This window comes from Mytilus edulis, chromosome 5, assembly GCF_963676685.1.
Source record: "Mytilus edulis chromosome 5, xbMytEdul2.2, whole genome shotgun sequence".
NCBI lineage: Eukaryota > Metazoa > Mollusca > Bivalvia > Mytilida > Mytilidae > Mytilus > Mytilus edulis.
Window position 1 is genome coordinate 63052777 of NC_092348.1, and position 26783 is coordinate 63079559.

Genomic DNA, 26783 nt, shown 5'->3' on the forward strand with positions numbered 1-26783 from the left:
CCTTATAAATACATTGAAGATACATGTTATATTCGAAAAAAGAAAATATAGGTATCTCTTAATATTAATTCGTTTTATAAATTAATATATGAAAAATTTATACTTTTGTAAACTTTTGGGTTTAAGAGATTTCGTCAGAGAAAAGTCCCGAGCTAACCGATGAATGTTTACTTCCGGTGATAATCAACTTTTTGAGCGAAAGCCACGTCAGATTTACACGGTTTAAATATATAAAGTAGAGTTGTGTCTTAATGACAATTGATGATTTGATATACTGAAACTTCATTAAAGAAACAAGATGTCCTCGAATGATATCGGGGATTGGTACCGCAGTATTCCGAAAATAACGAAATGGTGGTTTTCAGGATCAGTTATTATACCAATAGCAGCGAAGTTGGGACTTCTGAATCCTATGTGGTTGTTTCTACATTATGAATCCTTAATTTACAAATTTCAGGTACAATGAATTAGTATTACATTTGAGTTTTTGTGATTTGACATTTGCATAATTGCTAGCCTTTATACACCTTATCGCTAATCCTGGGTGAACAGGCCGCTTGAACTTTTGACGTATACAACAATCACTTTTCCATTGTGGAGTCAGATATTTTGTTTATGACATTAAAATTTTACGGGAACCTGTGTGATATCCAGTAATAGTGGACATATATATAGCAATAAGGTGTATAGCTATAGATAGTCGGAGATTACTCTGACGTCCAACGGCTGTTTTGCCAGACAAGCTGGGGCCGTGGGACGTCAGAGCTTGTCCCATATCAAAAAGTGGATATTTGCCCACCCAAAATAGATGCGCTGCTTCGTCGCTTCTGGTGCCGACTGGCGGCCTTGGAATCATATAAATCGGGCATCAATCTGTTCATTTTTCATTTATCTCTTCATTTATGTAAGTTTCACTTACCTGCCAACCTTTATTTTCCCATATATATTAACAGTTTTCACAGAGACCCATCGATTTCTGCATTTTGACTTTCATTTTTAAAGATTATCACGTGACCACGAGAAAACAAGTGATGATTTATGCAAATGACCATATTCTAACACCTCATTCATTTACGATGCAAGTAATCTAAATGTCCGAGGGCTTCCGATTGTTATCGTGGTTGGCACTAAATGCTAAATACCGATCTCCTGTAAAGGAGGCGAAAAGTTGTGGTTGGTTACTAAATGTTAAATATCGATCTCCTATATATAAAGGAGGTGATAAAAGTATAATTATTTGCATATTTGAGTCTCGAGGTCGCAAAATCCCTCGTAACTTGAAGTCCATTTGAAAACAAAAGAAAAATGTCTGAATGGATGGGTCTCTGTGAAAACTGTTAAAATATGGAAACCTTTATTTTTCCATATTTTAATCGTGCCAACCACGATAACAATCGGAAGCTCTCGGACATTTAGATTACTTGCATCGTAAATGAACGAGGTGTTAGAATATGAAAACTGTTAATATATATGGGAAAATAAAGGTTGGCAGGTAAGTGAAACTTACATAAATGAAGAGATAAATGAAAAATGAACAGATTGATGCCCGATTTATATAATTCCAAGGCCGCCAGTCGGCACCAGAAGCGACGAAGCAGCGCATCTATTTTGGGTGGGCAAATATCCACTTTTTTATATGGGACGAGCTCTGACGTCCCACGGCCCCAGCTTGTCTGGCAAAACAGCCGTTGGACGTCAGAGTAATCTCCGACTAAGCTATAGACAGGTCCCCAACACTACATAAATTATTACCGAATGCAAGTAGACTTGTACCAGTTGTGGTCAACATTTTTTAATCAAAATCGGTTTGGCCGAAATCATATTGCTTTCATTTTTGTTCGCCCCCATTTAAGTTGGCGCCCCAATCTTAAATAAATTGCAATCAATGATTAATCATCTAATCACAAAACAAATATTTCAGCTTGTTTAAAGCCACTATAATCAGCAATTACAACTAATAAAAAAATCATGCATCTAAGACTGAATTAATTTGTCTATAAGTACACATCCATCGATCATTCAATGGATTTAGTGTAAAGACCACATTATAAACAGTTTGAGAAAAAGATGACATTGTGCAATGAAAAGATACAGTTATTGACAGATTGTAGATTAGATTGTATTAGCCTTTTTTTGAACATTCTGTACTTGTTTCCTCAAATATTAATCAAAAGATTCACATATATTTGTAACTTTATAAACCTTTAAAAGATTCATCATAACAAACCATCAAAAATGCATATGCATTTGTAGATACATTGTACAGCCAAAAAAATCATGCTCGTGCAGTTGGAATTGGTAAAGCCAAAGCATCCACTAGAATTCAAACTACATTTGTAAGAATCACTTTAATGTAATTTTTTAGTTTCATATTACTGTTTAACTTTCATGACTTTGTGATAATTATACTTTCACAATAATGGTATTGTGATTAGAAACTTTGAATCTAAATGAATATTGTTCTAAAATGTATCTTTTGTGATATCTATTTTCAGTTTTGGAGGCCATTGACAGCTGTACTATTTTATCCAACAGGATTCCCATATTTGATAAACCTTTATTTCTTATATTCTTATTCTATCAGAATAGAAACAGGTATGTTTACTATTACTACAAAAATATCATTTATATGTGCTAGTTCATGTTACAAACAAGTTGTCTGCACTGTTTACATGTATATGTCCTATCTGTATAAAAAAAAAAGAAGATGTGATATGATTGCCAATGAGACAACTCTCCAGAAGAGACCAAATGACACAGAAATTCACAGCTATTGGTCACTGTACGGCCTACAACAATGAGAAAACTGACAGATTTATTAATGAACAAAAAAAAATATAAAAAATATAAAAAAACATATATGTTACACAGCAACAAACGACAAAAAAAATTGCAATTTTGTTTTCATTGTCATGCTGTGGTTTGAACAGTGGTTCATGCATAAGACAGCATTTAGCAATTCTGTTTAATAATTATGTAAATACAGAATTTCAATTTAGAAAAATACTAGAGAAATTTCTAATGGCATCATTTCATGATGTACAAATGTAGCAGTCAAAAAACATACATTGTTGACTAATTTACACACTAGTTTTTCAACAGAGCACACATCAAGACGCAAGTGTGGCATCAATATGTCACCACATACTTTTTTGAACATAATGATGATTTTATCTTTTATAAATTTAATCAGATTTTCAAAGTTATCCCTTTTAAAATTCCTCATTCCCAATGCAAGAGTTGATTTCCTTTTGATAAAATTAATGACAGGGAATTCAAATGGTTTGTTTGATTAAGAGAGCTCTTCTACATGTACATGTACGTTTTGTACAAGGGCATGCTTGTTAAAATTTGGCTTGTTTACTTTTCAAGAAGCAAATTTTTGAGATAGCTACATGTAATAGCTTTCCAAAGTTGTCCCTTTTAAAATTCCTCATTCCCAATGCAAGAGTTGATTTCCTTTTTGATAAAATTAATGATAGATATAGGGAATTCAAATGGTTTGTTAGAATAAGAGCTCTTCTGCATGTACATTTGTACACAGGCATGTTTGTTAAAAATTTGGCTTGTTTACTTTCCAAGAAGCAAATTTTTTAGATAGCTATATGTAATGTTGGTTTGAAAAAATCCTCAGACTTACAAGATATACAGATAAACATTTGTATTCAATATTACATTTACAAGACAAAGAAATGAAAAAAGGAATAAATATGGATTGCCTACTAAAACAGGACAAGTGAAAGATCAAAATCAACATGTGTTGTAGTATGTTTTGGTTTCTTTTATTTTGATTATAGTTTAATGTGGTTTTTTTTCTTCAATATTATAGTTTATTATGTGTTTTTTTCAGGTATATATGATGGCAAGCCAGCAGAATATGCTTTTATGTGGATCTTCAACTGGTTAGCACTTGTTGTATCCTTTGAAATAAATTTGGATGAATAAAAACAAAATTGGGATAAATATCAGTTAGACATAAGTGATTGACAAGTCACCAAATCATATAGTAACTTCTGACATTCTTCTATGTCTAATGCTTAAATATGAAAAAGAACATCCACAAATGCTCTCAAGATTCAATACCTCCTTATCACAGTTTTCCAAAAAAAACATATAAAAAATACCCATGGTACCACAGTCCAATTTATTGCTTAGTATAACAAATGCTCTTTTCAGCACCTTTCTTTCTTTCAAAATGTTCTTGTAATAATTTCAATTGACTAGCTATTGGCAAAAGAAAATGGATTAACAAAATGAATGGTTGAGTGCTTACCACAGGCCCTGCAGCTCAGGCTTGTTAAATTGCTGTCAGGTCTGTAAAAGTCGTCTCTACTGGCTTAAAGGCCAACAGGATCTAACCAAAATTTCCCTAAAAATAGATATCATGGGCCTGTAGAGATAAAGTGTGGAATATTTTGATAATATTTCTGTTGATTTTGGGGAATTAAAATCAGAAATTTTGTTTTTGACTTTAACATGTTTAAAGAATGACCTGAAGCTGTTTATATTTTAGTGGATTTACATTTAGAGTTTCCCTTAACTGATAAAAACAGATAATTGGATTAGTAGCTGAAATATATGTAAGTACAAAAATAAAATCACTTGTAATACAGTATCTATACTCAGATAAAAGAGAAGCATATAGTTTTGTATTCAATCATGAAAACTAACTCAAATTAAATAACTATCTCTTAATTATCTACTGATACAATTGACAAGTTGTTAGCAAGTTGAATGAATGAAACTCAAATGAACGCTGTTCCTTTTGAATTTTTTGTTAATTCTTGGATTTAAATGCTGATTTTGAAAAATAAGAAGAAGAAAGAAAATAAATACAAATTATATGAATTTAAATTAATTTGAGCAAATGTTGAAACAACAAAATCAGAAACCATTGATTTTATCTCCAACTATAAAACTAATACATATCATTAAATGAAAGAATTATTGGAATAAATTATAAATACAAATACATCACTTTATAATTCTCTTAATTTACTGTTATAGTTACTGATGGATCCTATGGTGTTAAGTGTGTTATATGTGTGGTGTCAGTTAAATAAAGATCAGATTGTACAGTTCTGGTTTGGAACACAGTTTAAGGTGGGTAGTTAACAAAATTATATATTCACATATATGTGTGCAGGCAGACTAAATGTTTTTTGTCAGATACATCACAAAAATATGACAGTTTTTAAATTGAACAGAATATTTTTCTGAATCTCAAGGATAATGGGTAATTTCATTGTTTCATACCCAAAATTAAAGGAATGTCAAACATTGGTTGAATTTTAATTGCATTTGTCATTAGGACATTGTTAGACATTTGAATCTTTTTGGTGCACACTTTTGAAAGTATTACCCAGAAGATTCTGCCAACCATGTTACAGTATGTAAAGTTCCTTACTTTCGCATCTTCTTAGTGGCTAGTTAATACAAATAACATCATAACATAAACAACTATTTTACATTAGAGTTCCTGTTGATGGGTATCTGTTATTCTGTAAATCTGTCATAAATTAGTATTCATCTTGATTGCACTTGAATTTCATCTTATATTGCACTTGAATTTCATCTTATATTATATGTTCAAAATATATGGTTATTTTTGTTTATTCTGGATCACTTTTTATGGTGGATCTTTACGTATGAAAAAGAAAATGTGGTATGATTACCAATGAGAAAACTCTCCACAAATAACCAAATGACACAGCTATAGGTCACAGTACAGCTTCAACAATGAGCAATGTCTTTACCACATAGTCAGCTACAAAAGGTCCCAACATGTTCATTATAAACAGTACATTGTTAGAAAATTCACATTATAATCATTGAAAATTGGAAAACAACTGAACTTGAAATAGCTAGTACAAATGTACCACATTTAACTGTCAATATTTTTTTCTGTTTCAGGCCATGTATTTGCCATGGGTTTTGTTTGCTTTCAATGCTATTATTGGAAGTGGGTATGTAGAATCTTTATACTGTAGATTTAATGGACTGTTTTCTGCCAACCTGCCATTGATTTTCCAACTTTAATTTTCACACTTTTTTTTTTACATATAGGCATTATATGTAATACTGCTATAACATAGTATCTTGACCTCCCATGAAAAGTTATTCCTGTGGTATTTTTCCTCATTGAAAATTTATCCCAAGTCATTAAATTGAATGGAAGAACTATGTTTTACTTTTAAAAAACAATTCAATGCATTGGTATTTTTGTGGATTACATGTATTAGCAGAGCACTGATTACCAGTATAAATGTTGAATTACGAATTACAGGGCTCTCACTTAGGCATTGCTTGACTAGCATGTCCAAAAAGTACAAGTCCCTAGGTCTAGACTCCCTAAAGAAAATCCATCGTGAAAACCCTGAAATACTCAATTACACATTGAAATTGATTTGTTTCCATTTCATTAAAATTTGGTTCAATTACTTTTTTTTCTAGATTATTTTACTTTTAATAGGTCAATATATAAGGGACATGTGGGAATTTTGGATAAAACAGGCCTAAATAATCTGAAAGTAGTGACTGTTTCAAGATGATATAGTTATTTTTTTTAAATGATGTTAGCTAGTATGTAAATAAAAGTTTATGCCTATTTTTTTTCCAGTGGCCTGGCACAGTTACTTGGAATAGTTGTTGGACATTTGTATTTCTTCTTAATGTTTAAATATCCACAAGATTTTGGAGGAGCTACATGGTTAAGAGTACCAGCCATATTGTAAGTTTATTATCAGCAGCGTGATCAAATTCGTCAAAAGTAAATTAAAACTGAAATTTGCAATGGATGTACAATAAAAAAGATGGCTCATCTGGTGGCAGCATATAAAACACTATCAAATGAAAAAAATATATACTGTATTTAGTGGGTCTCATTTGGGTCTAAGTGTGACACGGGATTGCCGATTTTTTTGTAAGCGGGACACGTGAAAGTCAAATTATTGTGTCGTGAAAACGGGAAATGAGGTCTAGCAGGACCCAGGAAATGACAAAAAAATGAGAATTGCTTACGTACATAGTGTAAGCGGGATACGGGAATCTGACAAAACAATAAGTGGGATCTGGGATCGGAACCCCCCAATGAAACATCCTATTTAGTCATGTATAGTCTGCACTTTTTTACTCAAAATATGTAGTTGGTACAAGGGGTGTGGTATACATAACTATAGACATGATAGAAGGTTTTAGATTTTAAAAAAAAAAAAAATTATCACCAATTTTGATTTCAACAGATAAAATATTTGAAGATGGTACAATTGCCAATGAGACAAGTATCCTCCTTTCCAAAAGACATTGATTTAATTATAAGTTAATACACAATATATGTCATTAATATGCCTTCAAAAAATGGTTTTTAGCTGTTTGGTTTGTTTTGTGTTTTCAAATAGTTCGTCCAACAATAGAAAAATATCACATGCAAGTAAATACGTTAAGAGATGATTGGATTAGCATAAAGTTGATGTATAATGTAACACATGGTATTTATACCTGATAATTGTTGAAAAATGATTGATGATCTAAAGATGTCTTGTTTTGTTTAATATTGTGATGTATTGAAGCTCTACTTTTGTAATGTTATAAACATCTTCTTGTATTCATATGTAAACTTAATCAACTTTGACTATTAGAACATATAGATAGTTTTCTATTAATGTAATTTGAGTTAAGAGTTCTTTTTTTTCACATTGGAGTGCAACATAGTCATACACTAATACTTTTATAGATTAACTAAATTTAACTTGTAATAATGATAATTTTTATTGACAAAAGTCGTTTTTTCGTGAAATTTATATCTGTTTAAGGCCTTGTATAAATAATGTCAAGGATTTGGGAATATGTAATCAGATTCTTGTATACCACATGTCTAAATCCAACTCAAAATAGATGAATTGAAAACTATCAATTCTGTTTCAATATTGTTTTGATAAAAAATTTGAAAGTATTGTTTTCATGTAGATACAAATGGCTACCAAATAGAAGAGGTGGAGTGTCAGGATTTGGACAAGCACCAGCCAGCAGACGACAAGATGGCAATGATAATGCAAATGGCGGCAGGCATGCCTGGGGAAGAGGAAATCAACTTGGGGATTAAGAAGATCTGAAATATAGAAAACATCATTTTATTACACTGTAATGCTTGAATATATCTGGTGAAAAGTATAGTGTAAACTTCATGTTCACCAAGACCAGATTCATCAAAGACTGAACTATAGATATTTTTCAAGCGATTCAAATTTAAGTGTGTTAGCACTAAGTTTAACGCAATGAACAATGTACAAACATTGAAATTGAGACTTTTTTATTCTGTGAACCATGATATTTTTATAATGTTTTAAGTATCTCTATTGCCATGGTGGGAGCTTGATTCAAACAAGTTATTTGCTTTGAAAATTTGACAGAAGTTTAATAGTATCTTTCTAAAAGTATAAAATGCATATTTCTAAAATGGCCCCATTTACATATGCAGCTGTGCATGCATATTTTAATCATTATGAGGGTTTAAGTTTATTTCCATTGAAACCATATCATATTTTATTGTATTACATACTAAACCATGTATGTTTTTAATCAATGTTCTTGTTTCGTTTAATTTATCCTTAAAAACCAATCTGTGTATAAATGCTCAAATTATCTGGCTATTTTATAATTGTGGTGTATTAAGCATAAAATGCTATAAAACATTTCCAAGACCAAAGATCAGTAATTTTGCTTTTGCTGGTAAATGGAAGAATTACGTATACTTTCTCAGTTCTTCTGAACTTTGTACTGAACAAGAGATTTGTACAGATTGCAAGTTCATGCATCACTTCCTCACTTTACTTACATAAGAGATAAGGTATTTCCTCGACTACTTTTCAAACAGTTATTGAATTCCATTGTCCTGCACTGTGTGCACATTTACCTAGCTTAATTAAAGTGTAAAACTTGTGTGTCAAGATGAATCACTATTTATTGAATTAATATATATATAGGAAGGAAAATTTGTTATGTTTGCTACTAATGTACCAAAAATCATGTTTGTTATTTAAATTTCTTCTTCTTTGACATTCAATGTCATAACAGAAAAAAAAATATTCACAATTTGTGTCATGTGATAAATCTATTCACCAGACTATTTACCCCACAAAAAGAAAAACACAATTTGAGAAAATATTTTTTTAGTGATTGGATATATTTGGAATTATTTTTATCAACATTCATTTTACAGTTATATACTTGTGTATATGATTAGTTGTAAAATAAGCCGAAGTAAAATTATAATGTCATATACCTGGTTGGTTTTTATTTAGTTGTTGGTCAAAGCAGTATACTGTTGATAGCAAAACAGTGCACTCAGTCAACTGCTATTTACTCTTGGAAATTTCTCTCTTAGATACTTTTTTTTATCACTAGTTGTTTGTATAATGATTTTAAAAAAAGTCCTCAAAAGGTGCTGATAATGAAATACAAATATCCAAGCAAACCAAGAAGTAGATGACTTTATGTACTCTGGGAAGTAAATAGGTATGATAATAATGGTAAAATATGGAATGCTTTTTTAACATAATTTGGTGTGCTTATTGCAAAACTACTTAGTGAATTTTTCTTTACTTTTTTATTCTTTCATTCATTACTTTATTTGAAATAAACACAAAGACTTACCATACTCAGCTGTGTATTATACACACTTATTTTACCCATAACATATAATTGGTAAATGGGTGTGTATTATACATGATTTTAGACTTTGAAGACAATGTTTTCTTCACAATTGTATCATTTCAAAGTACAGGTGTGGAAACTCAAGAGACTTGGGGATATATATGGTTTATTTATTCTATTTAAAACAGCTTCAATTGTGTCATGTTCATATGTAAGTCCAAGTCATTGAGTTAAATTCAATAACCATAAGTGTTTTTAGCTGATCTCTTTTCAGTGTTTTTTGCTCCATTTAATCATTTTATTATTTCATGCCCATTTTTGTCAGTTATGTGTAACTGCTGTATTGTGTGTATGTCATCAAATAATATAATTTTGTTGAAATTAAATAAATATTGTTTATGTGTTGTGTTGTCTTTTTCAAAACAGTAGTGGTTTAAAAGCGTGGAATTAAAAAATAATTACAAAATTAGAAAAACCTTTAAACCTATTCCACTCTTTCAACAGCACCTGTATTTCTGAACAGGAATTTCATAGTTACCCTTTTACTTGGGAACCCAATATTTTATGGCGCAGGTGATATTAAGTGTTATCCTTGTCTGTCTGTACATCCGTCCGTCCATTTTTCTGTACACATTACCATAACATTATATTGCTGCAAAATTTTGAATCTGAATGAAAATTTTTAAATTTGAAATTTCCACACACTAATTTAGTTTGCCTCAACTATATATTATGAAAATTAATCACAATGCTTGTTAACACCAATATCAATATAAAGAAGAAGATATGGTATGAGTGGCAATATGAAAACTCTCCATTAAAATCACAATATTTTTGGTTGCATCACTTCACCAATATTTCCCTTTATAAATGGATTAAAATGTTCTACAGAGCGCAGCTCGAATTGTCCACAGAGCTCACACTCCAGACAGTTGGGAAAAGTAAGGACACAACATTTAAGCTCGATACAGCTCTGTATTTTTATTGTGATTAAATATTTGACATATCATAGCTATATATAGGTTACTGACACAGAATAAATGTGGTCTAAGAACTTCAAGATTTGATATTGGACATTTACCTATCATAGACTTATACAAGTATCTAAATATGTGGTTGCATTCAGCTTATCAAAGAACACCAGGATGTCATTAATGTCAGTTCAGTTCAGCTTCTTGTATTTTTCTCCATTAATTGTGCAGCATAGGGTATACTTGTAGCAACTATATACACCTTAAAATATAAGGGAAAATATAATCATGTACAGATAGATGAATTATGACAGTATTGTTTTTTTTTAATTCATAGGAGAGTAATTACAATTTTAAAACCACAAAATTGTTAAATAATAGTAATGTGCTGAGGTATGAGAAAAAGTTAAGTAATAACTGGATATATTTACAAGTAAAATTGAAATTTAATTTCTTTTATTAGTTTTACATTTAAATTCAATTGGTTTGTTAATGGTGCTTTTCTTAAATTCTGATTTAGAATATAATGATAGAATTATCTGAGAATTATCAGTCATTGAATATACAAGATAAATTAATAAAGTAAATACCTCTATTTATATATTTTTATAATGAAAGAATGACATGACGACACTGTTGTCAATCAATAATAAAGGAGAACGATATTAACCCATTCGCCCCCAAGAGATTTCTGGAAAATCAGGCATTTTCGAAAATTTGCAATCATATGCAAATTAGGGAGCTACCATTTGATTTTTATGGGGGGGGCTAGGATGAAAAATTTTGTCCTGCATTTTGTTTTAGCTGTAATCTCTCTATTTTATTTTTCACTCTGTTTGGTCCTGGTTTTTTTTTTTAGTTTATCCTGACTTTTTTTTTTTTGGCAATTGTCTCATCCTGCCTTTTTTTTTTAACTCAAAACTCCTGTCCTGCCTATTTTTTTCAAATTTCATCCTAGCCCCCCATAAAAATCAAATGGTAGCTCCCTTTAATAGCAGACTCTTGATGCTGTAACTGATGCTATATATTAAACTATATATTGGGATTTGGGGGCGGATGACATGGATGGGGGAGGGGGGGGATTAAGGTGGAATATTTTTTCGTGGGTTTGAACCCACCCCCACTGAAAAATTATAATTTTCCGATTTTAAAACGACCTTGAGAGGTGAACATTGACAAGACTGTGTTTCTTTGTCATTCAAGTATTACCCTATAGTTACAGCTGTCCATTCATGCTAACTGGGAGTATATTGGACTTCACTGTCTTGCTGGGGAATTATTAAGTCAGGTCTACCTAAATGTCCGTTTTTACGGATTTTTGACAAAACGGTGACCTAGATTTTACAGCCTAGATTCCTATTGGCCATATTATACCTCGTGTTCCTGTACCACCTATGCATACAGGTGGGATTGGGGGCTAAAGGGTTAAAGGTTTTTTTAAAGAAAAGTTTTGACTTCATGGTCTTCAACGATGCTGAAGGCTTCTGTTTTAAATCACCATCAGGAACATATCTAAAACTAGATGTTTCACAGTCTCAGGTGCATTGAACATTATTTTCTATATTGACTCTGATGTTACTGCTGTACAATTAAAACAATCAAACTTCTGCTGGTTTTTTCGTGCGAATACAAAATAAAGGTGGTTCTGTTTTATCAAATTTTGGGGGTATGTTGCAATGGATGGGAGAGTCATTGAATAGACAAGATAAGTTAATAGAGTCAATACCTCCATTTATATATATTTATTTGAGAAAATACAGTTTATCATTTTCATTTGTCTATATTAGGAAACTACTTGGAATGCCAAAGGGATGTTATAATACGGTTGTAATCATGCAACGGACTGACAAATAAATTGTATAACATTGACGTTGACGCTCGATGCTAAAAATTAAATAAAGTACTAAGTGGAAGAGAATTTAATTTGTATAATCAGGCATATGACAGTTATTTGATGTGTTTGAGTTTTTTTTATTTTGCCATTTGATTAAGGACTTTCCGTTTTGAATTTTCATCGGAGTTCAGTATTTTTGTGATTTTACTATTGTAAAAAACATTAGCTGTCAAATATAAAAATACAAAAATTCTCATATTTGGAAAATAGCATACTGAAACGTTTGTTCAAATTATTAAAAAAAAACCTCTGAAACAAACAAAATACAAAGCATTTACCCAGTCTAATGTATATGCATTTCGTGTGTATTTCATACTATATACCAGCAAATTAACCATCGAGATGACCTCTAAAGAATCACGACAGTCAATTGACCCGATGCTAACAAAAATATGTAACTTGATACACAGACAAGTTCGTGCAAACGTATTATGTCTAGGTCTGTTTGATTTGCTGTCATATAATTTGTTGTTTTCCTTTTTATTAACTGAACATACGTAACCCGTCTCAGCTAAGTCAAATTCATATCAAAATTGAAGGTCGTTTGAATATATTTTTAAATAAGATGACCTTACTAACTTGCAAACCAACAATACATGAACGACTTGCTGAGCTTATTTACTAGTATACACAAATGAACCAAATTAAACGCTTACAGCCAAAAGAATTTCACAATACCACTTTATATTAATTTGAAACAAAACAAACTATGTTTCAATGTATATTCCAAATCGTAGCTTATGCCTATAAAAGGATGAGAAATTCATCAGTTAACCTAAGTGAGATGAATTTTTATTACGATATTATCTTAAACAATATACAACGACTAAAGTCAATTTGCTTGAGGAAGATTGAATCGTTTTGTCTAATTTTGAAAGTTTATAAGAAAAATCTCTTATACTAAATGTGATAAATCAGGCAAATTCTGATTAACGGTGTGCAGCTGATGTAATCTGTGACTACGAGAGTTGTGGACTAAAGGATTACAAGTAATATCTACAACGTTGAAATTAAGAATCATTAAGAAATTTCATGTTACCTGTTTATTAAGCGATCAAAAAAGGTTAAGACATATAGTGATTCCCTGTTTTATATTTAACATAAATGTGGTGTACAAGTCCTGATGTTGTTAATGTTACAACTTATACAGGCAAATTGTACATGCTATAAGTTAAACGTGTACATGCAAAAATGTTACTAAAATACATCGGACATGTTGTAGCATGTACAAAATAATGCTAAAAAATGGGGTTGACTTGTACAAAATTTGAATATAAAGATATGTTTCTATTATAACAACACATGCAAATAACCTCAATAATATTTTAATCAATGTTAAATGGGCACTTGCTACGAGATATATATATATAAAATATGATTGTTTTTGTTCAATCATTTATGAAAGTTAAATGATGAAATGATAATTCGCTTTCAGCAGCCAGTATGGTTTTATTTTGTCAAAATAAGCTTTAAAGAAAGATCGATGATGAATTATTCACTTGTAAGTAAATAATACGACATCATTGAATCCGTATTCATGTGACCTTTAATTTAACCATTTGCCAGAGATGGATTACGCATGAATTATGCGTATTTAGTTATTAAAAGTAAAAAAAATTGTCAACATTAAAAGTGAAACGGAGGTGAATCATTCGTATATAGGTAAAACGACAATCTATCACTTTTAACCTATAACATGACAAGAAAAATAACATAGAAAATCCAATTGCACGATGTCGCTATCTATTTATATCTATATTGATGTTTATATCGTATTTTGTTACCGTAGTTTTTGGACGTCATCTCAATAGTTATTTAGATTGCGTTTGGACTAAAATACATGCGAAATTCTGGTATATATTATCTAGTATATGCATTGTTTAGTATTTTACTATTTATTTTAGAGTTTTTTTATTGTAATTTAGATATGTGTTTTAGTATGTCATAAATCAAATATGAGAATGCGAGTCAAATCTTTACATGATTTTGACAGGTAATGCCCCTTTAACATGTTTAATGTGTATTTTGTCTTTTTCGATTCCGTAAATAACCAGATAAATAGTTTTTATAATTACTTAATACCTTTTTAAAAAACACAGGTATTCAATAAACATTATTCAATATTCTAACCTGTTGAATTATAATTATAAACAATCTGATGTCTTATGAAAGGGGAAATTTCTGTTCCAATATAACATATGTATTGCCTGTGATACTCTCGTTAATTTATGAATTAATTCCAGTTTCTCAGTCCCAGTAACCTTGCTGTGGTACATAAGGCTCATTCAATGATCTTATTACTTATCAAAAGATAATAAGATTTCCTGCATGAAATTTGCACACTTATCAGTTATTATAAAAAAATGCTGAGAGCAGATTCAATCATTTCAAATTAATTCACAAGAGGTGTCCAATGGAAATAATTTTATATCTCCGTGTTTTAAAGAGTATGCATCGGAGAACTGGCTTTAATTTTTGCATGTTGAAAATAGAAGAAAACTGGGTATAATTCAAAATTCTAATGCATCGTTCTGATAAACCAAGTATCTACATTGTGGTCATTGAGGAAATGTATGTTTTTAATTTATGTATCATTGTCATTTTCACGTTTAGTTTTTTTTTGTTACCTATTCCGACATCGGACTCGGACATCTTTTAAACTGAGCTTAACTGGGTGTATTGTTTTTTGTTTGTTTTTCTACATTGCCTAGAGTGTTTTTTTTTTTAGCTTTTTACTGTTGCTCTTTATTATTTAATGAATTACAAATGTATATTCTGCTTTATTTATTTTCTGCTTTATTTAAATTTATTTTCAAATTTTTAACAAGTTAAAACAATTTTTAGCAATATTTTGTACATGTTATCACATTAGTTTTTGCATTTTGTCAGTTTAAACATGTGGAATCTTTCTGTATATGTTATCACATGTACAAAATCGCAACTTGTACACGAAATATACATTAGGTTTTAGGTTTTTACTAGATGTATTGTATTCCTATTTTTTTTTTAATTATTTTATTAAACTTTGTGTGATTATATATAAATATATTTCTGTTTATACTATAAGATTGCACTCAATGTTAACTTGTGCTACTTCAACAACAACTCAACGATGCAGTAGAGAAGTACTTTTTGATAAACAACTGTGGTTTGATAAAATTGGAATTACATTTCGTTTGACCGAAAATAACATCAAAATAATTAATGATTAAATTGTGTGTGTTGTTTATTGAATGATAACAATTAAACGAGACTAATAGTTTACAAATGCCATTAAACAGGAAGAACATAGCTTACTTTGTTTCATACTAAAAAGGAAATCCATTAAAGTGAAAGCAATTTATTTGAAACAATAATGGAAATATTAGGTTCAATATTTAACTAATTCCTTCCTGCAAAAAAGTATTGTAATACGTATTTTTATTTGAAGTGTAAACATATAACATGAAATTAAAACTGAAATTAAAACATAGTTTAACTCTTAATTTGGAAATTTATGCGATAAAATTTGAAAAATCTCTTACACTGAGTGTTCGTATGATATTTGAATAAAGGCAACAGTAGTATACCGCTGTTCGAAAGTCATAAATCGATTGAGAGAAAACTAATCCGGGTTTCAAATTAAAAACGAGGTAAACACACCTATAAGAGGGAAACAACGAAACAACAAAAACACTGAAGTGAAACAAAAACACCCAACCAAAACGACAATGCAAAACACACAGAAACGAACTAAAAGATAACAAATGCCATATTACTGACTTGGTGCAGGACATTTAAAAAAAAATGGTGGGTTGAACCTGTTTTTGCGGCTAGCCAAACCTTGCGCTTTTATGGCAACGTTAAATATAACACTACATGACAATGATGACAGGACTACAATACAAATAAATGCAAGAACATTACGGACATAGAAATACACAAATAAACATTACAATAGTATATTTCGACATGCTAATAGTTATCAAATGTACCAGGCTTATAATTTAATACACCATACGTGCGTTTCGTCTTCAATGGACTCAGCAGTGACGCTAAGATCAGAATAGTGAAGAAAGCTGAACAAGTACAAAGTTGAAGAGCACTGAAACGAGTTTATGTGAAAAATATAAAGTTACGTCGACGCATTAGATAGTATAGCAATAACTTGGATATTTACATAACACAGTTATTTGGACAATATATGATTTTTTTTAAAAACGTTTCTAATGAAGAAAGGTTGCTACATCATAAGTCCTTTTAATTCATTTCATAACAGCTAAAACACTTTCGTATTGTAAAATTTTAACATTCTAACGAGAGATAGTTCTTAGTTGTCGAATTCTGAATTATTGGTGTTTCAATGAAATATGTAAACATTTGAGTGAAATATATAGAAATTTAAAAATGTGTAAAGACTTTTATCGGGTCGTTGATTTTCTCATTTCGGTGTTGACATGAATATCCATAATGTGGTCATTTTTATAAATTTTCTGTTTACGAAACTTTAAAATTTTCGAAAAACTAAGGATTTTCTTATACCAGGCATAGATTACAGTAGCCATATTTGGCACAACTGTTTGGAATTTTGGATCCTCAATACTCTTCAACTTTGTAACTGTTTGGCTTTATAAATATTTTGATATGAGCGTCACTGATGAGTCTTATGTAGACGAAACGCGCGTCTGGCGTACTAAATTATAATACTGGTACCTTTGATAACTATTTAACCACTGGGTCGATGCCACTGCTGGGGGACGTTTCGTCCCCGAGGGTATCACCAGCCAAGCAGTCAACATTTCGGTGTTGACATGAATATCCATAATGTGGTCATTTTTATAAATTTTCTGTTTACCAAACTTTGAAGTTTTCGAAAAACTGGATTTTCTTATTCCAGGCATAGATTACAGTAGCCATATTTGGCACAACTGTTTGGAATTTGGATCCTCAATGCTCATCAACTTTATAACTGTTTGGCTTTATAAATATTTTGATATGAGCGCGTCTGGCGTACTAAATTATAATCCTGGTACCTTTGATAACTATTAAATTGTTCAAGTAAACATTTATCATGTCATGTTCTTTTATAACTTACTCATGTTACTATACAGTATGTATCTTTCTCATTGCTGAAGGCCATATCGTGATCACATCTTTATCATTCGGTTTATTGTGGATAAATGTATCATGTGAAGGCATACTTTAATTTATGTATTTCGCTTGAGTCACGACGTCGCGTTTTACCGGTTGGAACAGGATCTGCTTACCCTCCCGGGGCAGCTGAGATCACCCCCAGTTTTTGTAGTAATTCGTGTTGCTTAGTCTTAAGTTTTCTATGTTGTTTTTTGTGTTTTATTACTTGTCTGTTTGTCTTTTTCTTTTTTAGCCATGGCGTTGTCAGTTTATTTTCTATCTATATGTTTGACTCTGGTATCTTACGCCGCCCCTCTTTTAGACTGTGCATTCAAAATATTTATATTAAGTAAACAATACGGCTGTAAAAAATTTCGTAATACTAGGGATTTTCTTCGCCAGGAATAAATTACCTTAGCTGTATTTGGCAAAACTTTTCGGAATGTTGGGTCTATGCTCTTCTCCTTCGTACATTATTATACGGTTGAATTCGTTTGATTCGAGTCTCATTGTTGAGTCTGATGTAGATGAAACGCGCGTTGGGCATACAAACTGTTAACCCTGTATACCATCATTCCCCATGTAAAATTATAAAAAAAATTTAAACGTTGAACGGCAAACTTATTATATATCTATTCCTATGTGACGCTTACATTTTATGACGTCAAACGCGAGAAGCAATGCATGTGGTTTTTGAATTTGATGGATGTTCTTTGAGCTTTTTTATTAAATATTTGTTTATTTTGAGATTGTGACACAGTGATGACTGCTGTACCCATATTTTGACTATTTTACCTGTTGTGTCTGTTTTAATCACGCATCGTAATAAATATTATGGAATTTGATGCGACTGTCATACAAGTGAGAGATTCAGAGCTTTAAAACCAGGTTCAATTAACCATTTTCTACATTTGAAAATGCCTGTACCAAGTCAGAAATATGACAGTCGTTTGCTGAGTTTTATCATTTGATTTTGCCATTTCATTAAGAACTTTCTGTTTTGAATGTTCAGTATTTTTGTGATTTTACTTTTTTAATCCTGGTATCTATGATGAGTTTATGTATAACCTATGTGCATTTTCTAACTTTCCATATCAAACTTGCCTATTTCAAGGAATTAAATGCACTAAATACATCGTTATAATTTATAATCGGCTTTGACTATCCATTTCTTGCTTTTATTAACCTTTATTATCAAACAAGTTTACTATCAAAATGAACAAAAATGGCATTGATTTCGACGGACATCATCAATGAATCTCGCCCTTCTGCTATTGAAAATAGAAGAAGACTACAACAGGATGTAAGGAAGGCTTCAAATTTCTATCTAAATGATTTACAAGATTAAATGGGTTAGTACAGTTTCAGCAATATACTTTTTAATTTTTGCTCCCCTAGCTCTCAAGAAATAAATTCTTGTATTGCTGTTGGTTATAGAAAACATATTTCTGCTGTTTTCGAAGCCTCAAATGGAAAATAAGATGCTTTGTCTTTCTGTGATTGACAAAAAGTTAAGTTACAAGTGTTGAAAGTGATGATAATAGCGTAGCGTTATTTTGAGCTAACGGTCTTGCACTTTAATTGTGTCGTTCCCAACTTTCTAACGTCTTCTAAAGGAAAGTCTACCCCTTTCGTCCTCGTAAGTATGATTTGTTTATAATATCCTTGTATTTATTCCAAACTCTGCAATAGTGTCCAAAGAAAATTCAGTACTTTCAAATACTTGGTCAAAATCTATATTTTCGGTTTTTTCTTCGATAAACTGCTTACATATGTTTTCCAATATTAAATTGCAATTTTTGTTAAGATGGTAATTAGGACATTGTCTAAAGTATTGTACATTATGCAGATCTTTTAAAGATGAGGAACATTTATGATTTTTTTTCTGTTTATGATAACATAAAAAACGCAAAAAATGACTATATGTTTCGGCATGCACAAACAATCCGTAGTTATCAAAAAGAGCTTCTGACTGGAATTTGATATAATTCATATATTCTTTCATCTCTTTAATAGCACAGTTGGAATTTTGGAGAATCCTGTATGGTTCCAAATGAAGTTTCTTAGCCAGTTGTCTGAAACCGTATGATTGTAAAATAATTTTACTGTTGAATGATTGATTATGAAACAGTGTCGAAAATTCGAAAGAGTACACAACATTACTTATCCATTTAAGAGCGACATCAAGTACTTGGAGACATTCATCATATCTCTCATTGTTATAAAACCACGACGCTAAATTCAGTTTTGCCGTGATTTTGTCAACTTTATTCCCACGCAGCATAAACTGTAAAATTAACTTATTCAGAACGTAGTCATGTTTATTCGTCTTAGTATCTGTACATTTAAGCAATTGATAGCAAGGGTACAGTACTAGCTTTTTGAGAAATTTATGTATTGGCATATCACGTACGTCTGTTATAGAAAACTGACTATCAATGCTACATATTAGATGTTTCCACTCGAGAAAAAGAACATTTTTGTGATACGACAAAAACGCGAGACGATAGGCGTAAGCGTCATTTGCAATTCCCCATTCTGTGCCACTAATTATCTGGTGGCATTTGCTGACAGTTGAAAAGGCCCGAGCCTGCCAGATCAATCGTAAAATGTTTGAACTGACTGCATTTAGAATTTCTAAAAGTTCTGCAATTGATTCTTTTGGATATTTGTTTAGGTACATATTGCTTGTAAGAACGAAAAAATTAGGACAATTCATAGTTTTTACACATTTCCTTAGATATTCAATACATAACGTTATACATAGCATTATATTTGATGGCTGCCATACAATTAGTTCATGATCTTCAGATACCCAAAATACTGCTGTTTTCAGTATATATGACGCAAATGCACTTTCATAACCGCATCTCGTTTCATTAAAAATCTCTTGAAATAGAATTTTCAACGCACCATATGTCATTAACTGGGTGTGGTTAAATGATCTTATTAATGCATTTTCTGCTTGTGAAAATGATAATCTCCATTCATGGCCAGTTAGATTTTCTGCTGACGACTTTGGTACAATATGACACCCAGACTCTTTTATGTGAACAACAAGCTCTTCAGAAGGCCATTCAAAGCACCTATTCCTATTTGTGAATTCAGCTGCAATGCGAGGCCATTTGTCAGATTTTAAGCAATAAACATAGTCGACTTCTATTCCCGAATTCGAAATAGATATTGATGGCCCATGTTCGTAGGTCAAAATGGCACTACTAACATTATATCTAAACTCGTTCTTTTGAACTAATTTGAACTGGCTACTACTGTAGTCGCTGTCTGAAATAGTTCCCTCGCTTACTTGTCTTATAGAAATATATCCAGGTGAGGAAGTGTCAGAAGTTGAATCAAAGAGGAACCCATCTCGAACTCGGATTGTTCCATCAATTTCATCTGCATTATCAGTTACATACATATGATCAGTATCACTGCCTTTAATGTCGAGACCTTCAGCTTTACTTCCGCTAACAAAACAGATATCTAAAGCCCCGCATAAACCTACAAATTTGTTATCCAATAAAGTCCTTCTTGTTTCAACAAGTTCCTCATCACCTATGTTTTCTTCAAGAAATTTGTACAATCTTTTTGACCTTCGATTGTACTCTCTTCTGTCGACGTCTGCAAAAAGATATAAACAAATCAACATGAGTTATATGAAATTAAATACATCCTAACATTCATTAAAAGCCTGTAAATGTTTGATAAAAAACATTAACACCATCAAATAACAAAGCGGGACTAAATATACCCGAGGAACAGTCATAAATCGAAAATAAACTGACAACGCCATGGCTAAAAATGAAAAGGACAAACAGACAAACAATAATATACATGACACAACATAGAAAACTAAAGAATAAGCATCACGAACCCTAAACTAAACAAAGCTGACAGGTTATCATGGTTATATAGATACAAAGAAATGCAGAAAAAAACTGAATGAAATAAGCTGATTCTGCTGCAGAAATTGCTATTTGTTTCACATCAAATATAAATATGTGTTTACGTTTAAAGATTTAGGAGCATTTAAGCCCTGGTTTTGGTCTAGGAAATCAAAGTTTGTTAGCTACAAGTAATTCAGATTTACAAGAAACAATAATATAAACTAAGAGAATATTTTTGACATAATATAACCAAACACATAGAAAAATTGTTTCATTGGTGCGCACAAATTTTACCAAGCTATCATAGGATTAAAGTTGAAGTAAAACAAGGAAAACTGAGTAATTTTACAAAATATACAAATTTCGTCATGATTTGTTGCCATAGAAACTCGATGGATGTAATTGATTTCTGAAAACGTCGACCTAAGTGTATTCAGTTAGGACAAATAAGAGAATAGGCATGTTAACTTTTTAAATTTGTTCCAAAATAAGCGCCCTAGTATTTCCTAGCATTTGTTTCGTTGCTTTTTCAGCAGAAATAGAAAAAAAAAATACGTTGAGAATTATTTTTTGGCAATTTGGTAAAGTGTTTATATTGTTCAATTCTGGTTGAAGGCAATGATGTAGGATATCTTTAAAGTAACCTTCTGCTTATAAATGATAGTATTTTGGCGGGGTAAATTTTAATGTCATGTACCCGAACGGGTTTTGACGTTATGTGTTTTCTGTGTCATTTTCGACATACCCAGCTCTTCAACTCTTTCTACATAGAGTTTGAATCAGGAACATGAGTCTCTCATCCTTCATATTTGGCTAGCAGAACATAAAACTAACAAGTTTTCATAGTCTTCTTCATTTTCTTGAATACAAACATCAACATTTTCTTAAAGCATGTGAAAATTCACAACTAAAAGCAAGATTCGCTTTTTCGTTCTTAGACTTGTGTATATGCATAAAACGCAAATAGAAGAATGCCATCTAATCTATATGCATTGAAATGCCAATTTTTATGATACAGACGTTCAGATCTATACAAAACCAATACAACAAATGGAAGTTTTTAACGACCTTGACTGGCTATACATTAAAACCAATAGCTCCTTATTTCCTCTTTATATACAGAAGCAGACAGGTATGAAAAGACCACGTGACCCCAGGATTAAATCCCAGTACACATTTTAAACTCAAAAATAGAAACACAATATAACTAAATAATAAATCGCGAATTTAAAAATATTGAATATAGTCAATGAATAATGCACAAGAAATAAACTACATATTTTATCAATAATTTATATAAACGGTAATAATAATTTGTAATAGTCCATTATAAAGGGAAGTAAAACTGTTGACAAATATATAGGCTCTTCGTACGTTGAATTCATAATTTTTAAAATCTTAAATTAAATTAGTAATTGATGGTCTGAGTATGTTTTAGTTTTGCAAAAATCGGTATTGAAATAATGATAGACAATGATTTCGTCCTCTCTCACAGGTTACACCTACCTCATATCGTTTAACGAGAAAGATACCAATTCAAAAAAAAAAATATGGTATGATTGCTAAAAGACAACTCTTCACAAGAGACAAAATGAAACAACATAAATACATGTTTCAACAGGAACAGATACTATAGAATTGTTTTAACAAAGTTTCCAGAGAGAAGTACAAATGTATGTTGACAAATCATTTATATACTCATATATATATTCTTATATCTAGTTCTCATTGGTTGCAAACTACTGGCCGTTAAATGGAGTTTTCCTTTGTCCTCGTCAGGTTGAATTTACTTGAAATCTGATCTTATGAAGACGTCCATTTATATGTCCAATTAAATATTTACAACAAATCCATACTTACAGGTGGGCTTATTAGAACCCGGTTGTGTTTCCTCTCAGTCGATATTGTCTTTCGAACAGCGGTACACTACTATTGCCTGTATTATTCAACTCTTGTAACAAAGCCTTTGACCATTATAACATATACATTTGTACTAGAACTCCAAAGAAACCCCTTCAAATTTAATAAACAAATGAATTACAGAATTTTAATAAACGTGACCGACATCACAAAATCAGATGAAAAAAAACCCCATCAAAAATCAACCTACGGTATTGATTATACAAAGTGTTAGAACCCCACGTGTATAGAATATCCCGAGAGAATCAGTGACCCCATTTCGTTATCATCAAACTAGATATGACAGTTTCTACATTCGTTTATAACAGTCAAATGTTTAAAATATCGTTGACCCATAGAAAAGCATGATGATTCATGTTATGATATTTTGATTATGAATTCCTTGAATTATATTTTTTAAACCTACCTTTTGAAATTCCTAGACTGTCTAAAAATTCATCTGTGTAGAAGAACTCCCCATTTGTATAGTAAAATAGTGCAGGCATAGAATTGATATTATCTGTGTTAAAGCGTTCTGCCTGAATACCATTGTCGTTGTTTTCTCCGTCAAGTGTGGAATCTTTGTGACAACTTCTAAAGATTTTACAGTTTGATTCAGGAATACAATTCCAATCTGCACTCTTTGAATTATTCTTTACTGTACAAGAATTTAAGTAAAACTTAAAATCCCTAAGTCGTTTCATGAGGTATCTAGAATGTTTCTGGTTTCTTTTATGAACATATTCCACAGAATCTAAAGATATTTCATTCAATTCAAAGGTAAAGCTTTTTGTAAAATCGTTAATGTAGATTTTATTATCACTCCCTCCAGTATAGAAAGTGACAACAGATTCATAATCCAAAGACTTCCATATATCTCTATAGAACGATAGGTATCCAGGATCTACATTTTTTCTTACATATTCCATATTTTGTTATTTTCTTTGACATTTTACGAAAATAAAACGCATTTTATATTATCATTTGGTATTATGTCTTCGCTCACATATCATAACATGGCGTCCAATTAACACAACAACTAACCTTCGATATATCTAAAAGGTAATGTATATAACTGTTAAAGGTAAGATACATTTATAAAATTTAGGTCAAGACATTCAAATAAAATTCTAAAACATAATATTGAGTAGATTCGATATATTTGCATTGAAGATAATTGAATGCACTTCATTGCGGTAGTAAGATTTATAAATGCTCAATAAAAGTATATTTATACTTATAGTGTATTTCACAAGCTTAAGAAGAGGGAAACAAGACAAATCTAATCGTGATTTATTTTCAACTGATTTTTACTGTGCATATCGCTGTGTGCAGACCCGTTGGTTTCCTTGGGCTGTTTTCTGCTCCTCGGTCTTGTTGACACATTCTCCGATTCCATTCTCAATTTTATTTTACTGATTTCGTAAGGAAAACAATTGCAATTTCCATTTTCCGAAATTTTAAGTGCATTAATTTCACCGCACAATTTCATATTTAGCAGGTCGTTTGTGGGACAAGATATAAAGACGATTCAAACGATTGTTATTGATTTGAGAAATAAATCATAGAGGCTTGAATTAATTTGATTTTACCACGGATTTGGCTCTTTATATAAATAGTTTACCACGAGCAATATCAAGGGGTAGTATATCCACATAAAGGAATAGCCCGTGGTTAAATTATTACAAGTTCAAGCTCCAATAAATATTTCTATTCTAAAAAGACAAAGACAACACTTAGTGTGTTTTGACGCGCTTTGGATTACACTACTGGGTCGATGCCTCTGCTGGTGGACGTTTCGTCCCCGAGGGTATCACCAGGCCAGTAGTCAGCACGTCGGTGTTGAAATGAATATCAAAAATGTGGTCATTTTTATAAATTTCCTGTTTACTTAACTTTGATTTTTTCGAAAAACTAAGGATATTCTTATCCCAGGCATAGATTACCTTAGTCGTATTTGGCACAACTTTTTGGAATTTTGAATCCTCAATGCTCTTCAACTTTGTATTTGTTTGGTTTATAGCCTTTTTTTATATGAGAGTCACTGATGAGTCTTATGTAGAAGAAACGCGCGTCTGGTGTACTAAATTATAATCCTGGTACATTTGATAATTATTTGGGTGAAGGGAAATGTTTTCTTTTCTCGTATTAGTAAACAAAACGAAGAAAACTGAATGAGAAACATAGGCTATTTAAATGATTTAAATAAAATACTTATGTGGTGTACGGATTGATAGTTTAGTCTAAGTTGCATGATTTTTTTATTAGTTGTTAGGGGCTTTGAACTAGCTGTCAGATAACTGCGAGTACTCTCAGATCTGTTCATTGTGTCTTTTTGTGTCGGGGTGTATAAGTACCGGACCACGTCCATTGGTATTTTTGTCCATCTGAGGAGTTGAGCCTTTTTCAACTGATTTTTATAGTTCGTTCTTATGTTTTACTGTTATACCACTGTCCCAGATTAGGGGGAGAGTTGGGATCCCGTTAACATGTTTAACCCCGCCACATTATTTATGTATGTGCTTGTCCTAAGTCAGGAGCCTGTAATTCAGTGTGTGTCGTTTGTTTATGTGTTACATATTTGTTTATCGTTCATGTTTTTACATAAATAAGGCCGTTAGTTTTCTCGTTTGAATTGTTTTACATTGTCTTATCGGGGCCTTTTATAGCTGACTATTCAGTATGGGCTTTGTTCATTGTTGAAGGCCGTACGGTGACCTATAGTTGTTAATGTCTGTGTCATTTTGGTCTTTTGTGTATAGTTGTCTCATTGGCAATCATACCACATCTTCTTTTTTTATATTAGACAATTTTGGTTGAAATTGATCGATTAACTAACTTTTATTTCCGAAAATGAAATTTCAACAAAAAAAAGTTTTATCTCTTTATTGTTTCCAATTTGAAAACAAAAGTTTCATAACTTGATTACACATACAATTCTTTTTTACGGAGACAACAGTAAAGAGGTAACCGCTTGGTCGATGCCACTGCTTTTGGACATTTTGTTTGTTGATATGCCTCATAGGGATGGACCAGATAAGCCGAAAATCAACAATGACTCACGTTTGTTAATATGTCAACGTATAATTGTTCCGCCTGACAGAAGTTCCACTGAAACTTGATTATAAATTATGTGATAATATCTGTTTTTTTTGGAACAAATATTCTATACCTTGTTATACCGTAATATTGATTCCAGTAGAAATTTTCCAGAATATTGTTTCCAATTGGAACTTATTATGAAGGAACTTCTATTCCTTGACAGATAAAAGTGTTATTGTTCACTTTTAATTCTGTATGTAAAAGTGGCCCTACTCTGACACAAAATAGTGCCTTTGATGTTACTGTGTACCTAAACTAAACAAAACA

At 31.4% G+C, this 26783-nt stretch overlaps 2 protein-coding genes across 2 annotated transcripts; one reads left to right on the top strand and one right to left on the bottom strand.

Moving 5' to 3' along the window:
* The first annotated feature begins 90 nt into the window (after positions 1-90).
* Positions 91-10050, top strand: LOC139524168 (derlin-1-like). Its single transcript, XM_071318788.1, has 8 exons — positions 91-457; positions 2496-2595; positions 3851-3915; positions 4554-4580; positions 5008-5103; positions 5914-5966; positions 6620-6730; positions 7966-10050. Exons 1-8 carry the CDS (start codon positions 299-301, stop codon positions 8099-8101), a joined length of 747 nt encoding a protein of 248 aa, XP_071174889.1. The 5' UTR covers positions 91-298; the 3' UTR covers positions 8102-10050.
* An 8746-nt stretch (positions 10051-18796) lies between these two features.
* Positions 18797-24463, bottom strand: LOC139524170 (uncharacterized). The gene is made up of 2 exons (XM_071318789.1): positions 23842-24463; positions 18797-21249 (listed from the first exon to the last, which is right to left on the bottom strand). Exons 1-2 carry the CDS (start codon positions 24341-24343, stop codon positions 19283-19285), a joined length of 2469 nt encoding a protein of 822 aa, XP_071174890.1. The 5' UTR covers positions 24344-24463; the 3' UTR covers positions 18797-19282.
* Between the last annotated feature and the right edge of the window lie 2320 nt (positions 24464-26783).

Excerpts from the sequence above, each read along its gene's own strand:
- LOC139524168 (XM_071318788.1), top strand. The coding sequence starts at position 299 with ATGTCCTCGAATGATATCGGGGATTGGTACCGCAGTATTCCGAAAATA. Across the intron at positions 2,596-3,850 it reads TTCTATCAGAATAGAAACAG|GTATATATGATGGCAAGCCA; the intron begins GTATGTTTACTA and ends TGTTTTTTTCAG. Across the intron at positions 5,967-6,619 it reads AATGCTATTATTGGAAGTGG|TGGCCTGGCACAGTTACTTG; the intron begins GTATGTAGAATC and ends TTTTTTTTCCAG.
- LOC139524170 (XM_071318789.1), bottom strand. The coding sequence starts at position 24,343 with ATGGAATATGTAAGAAAAAATGTAGATCCTGGATACCTATCGTTCTAT. Across the intron at positions 21,250-23,841 it reads CAGTCTAGGAATTTCAAAAG|ACGTCGACAGAAGAGAGTAC; the intron begins GTAGGTTTAAAA and ends ATCTTTTTGCAG.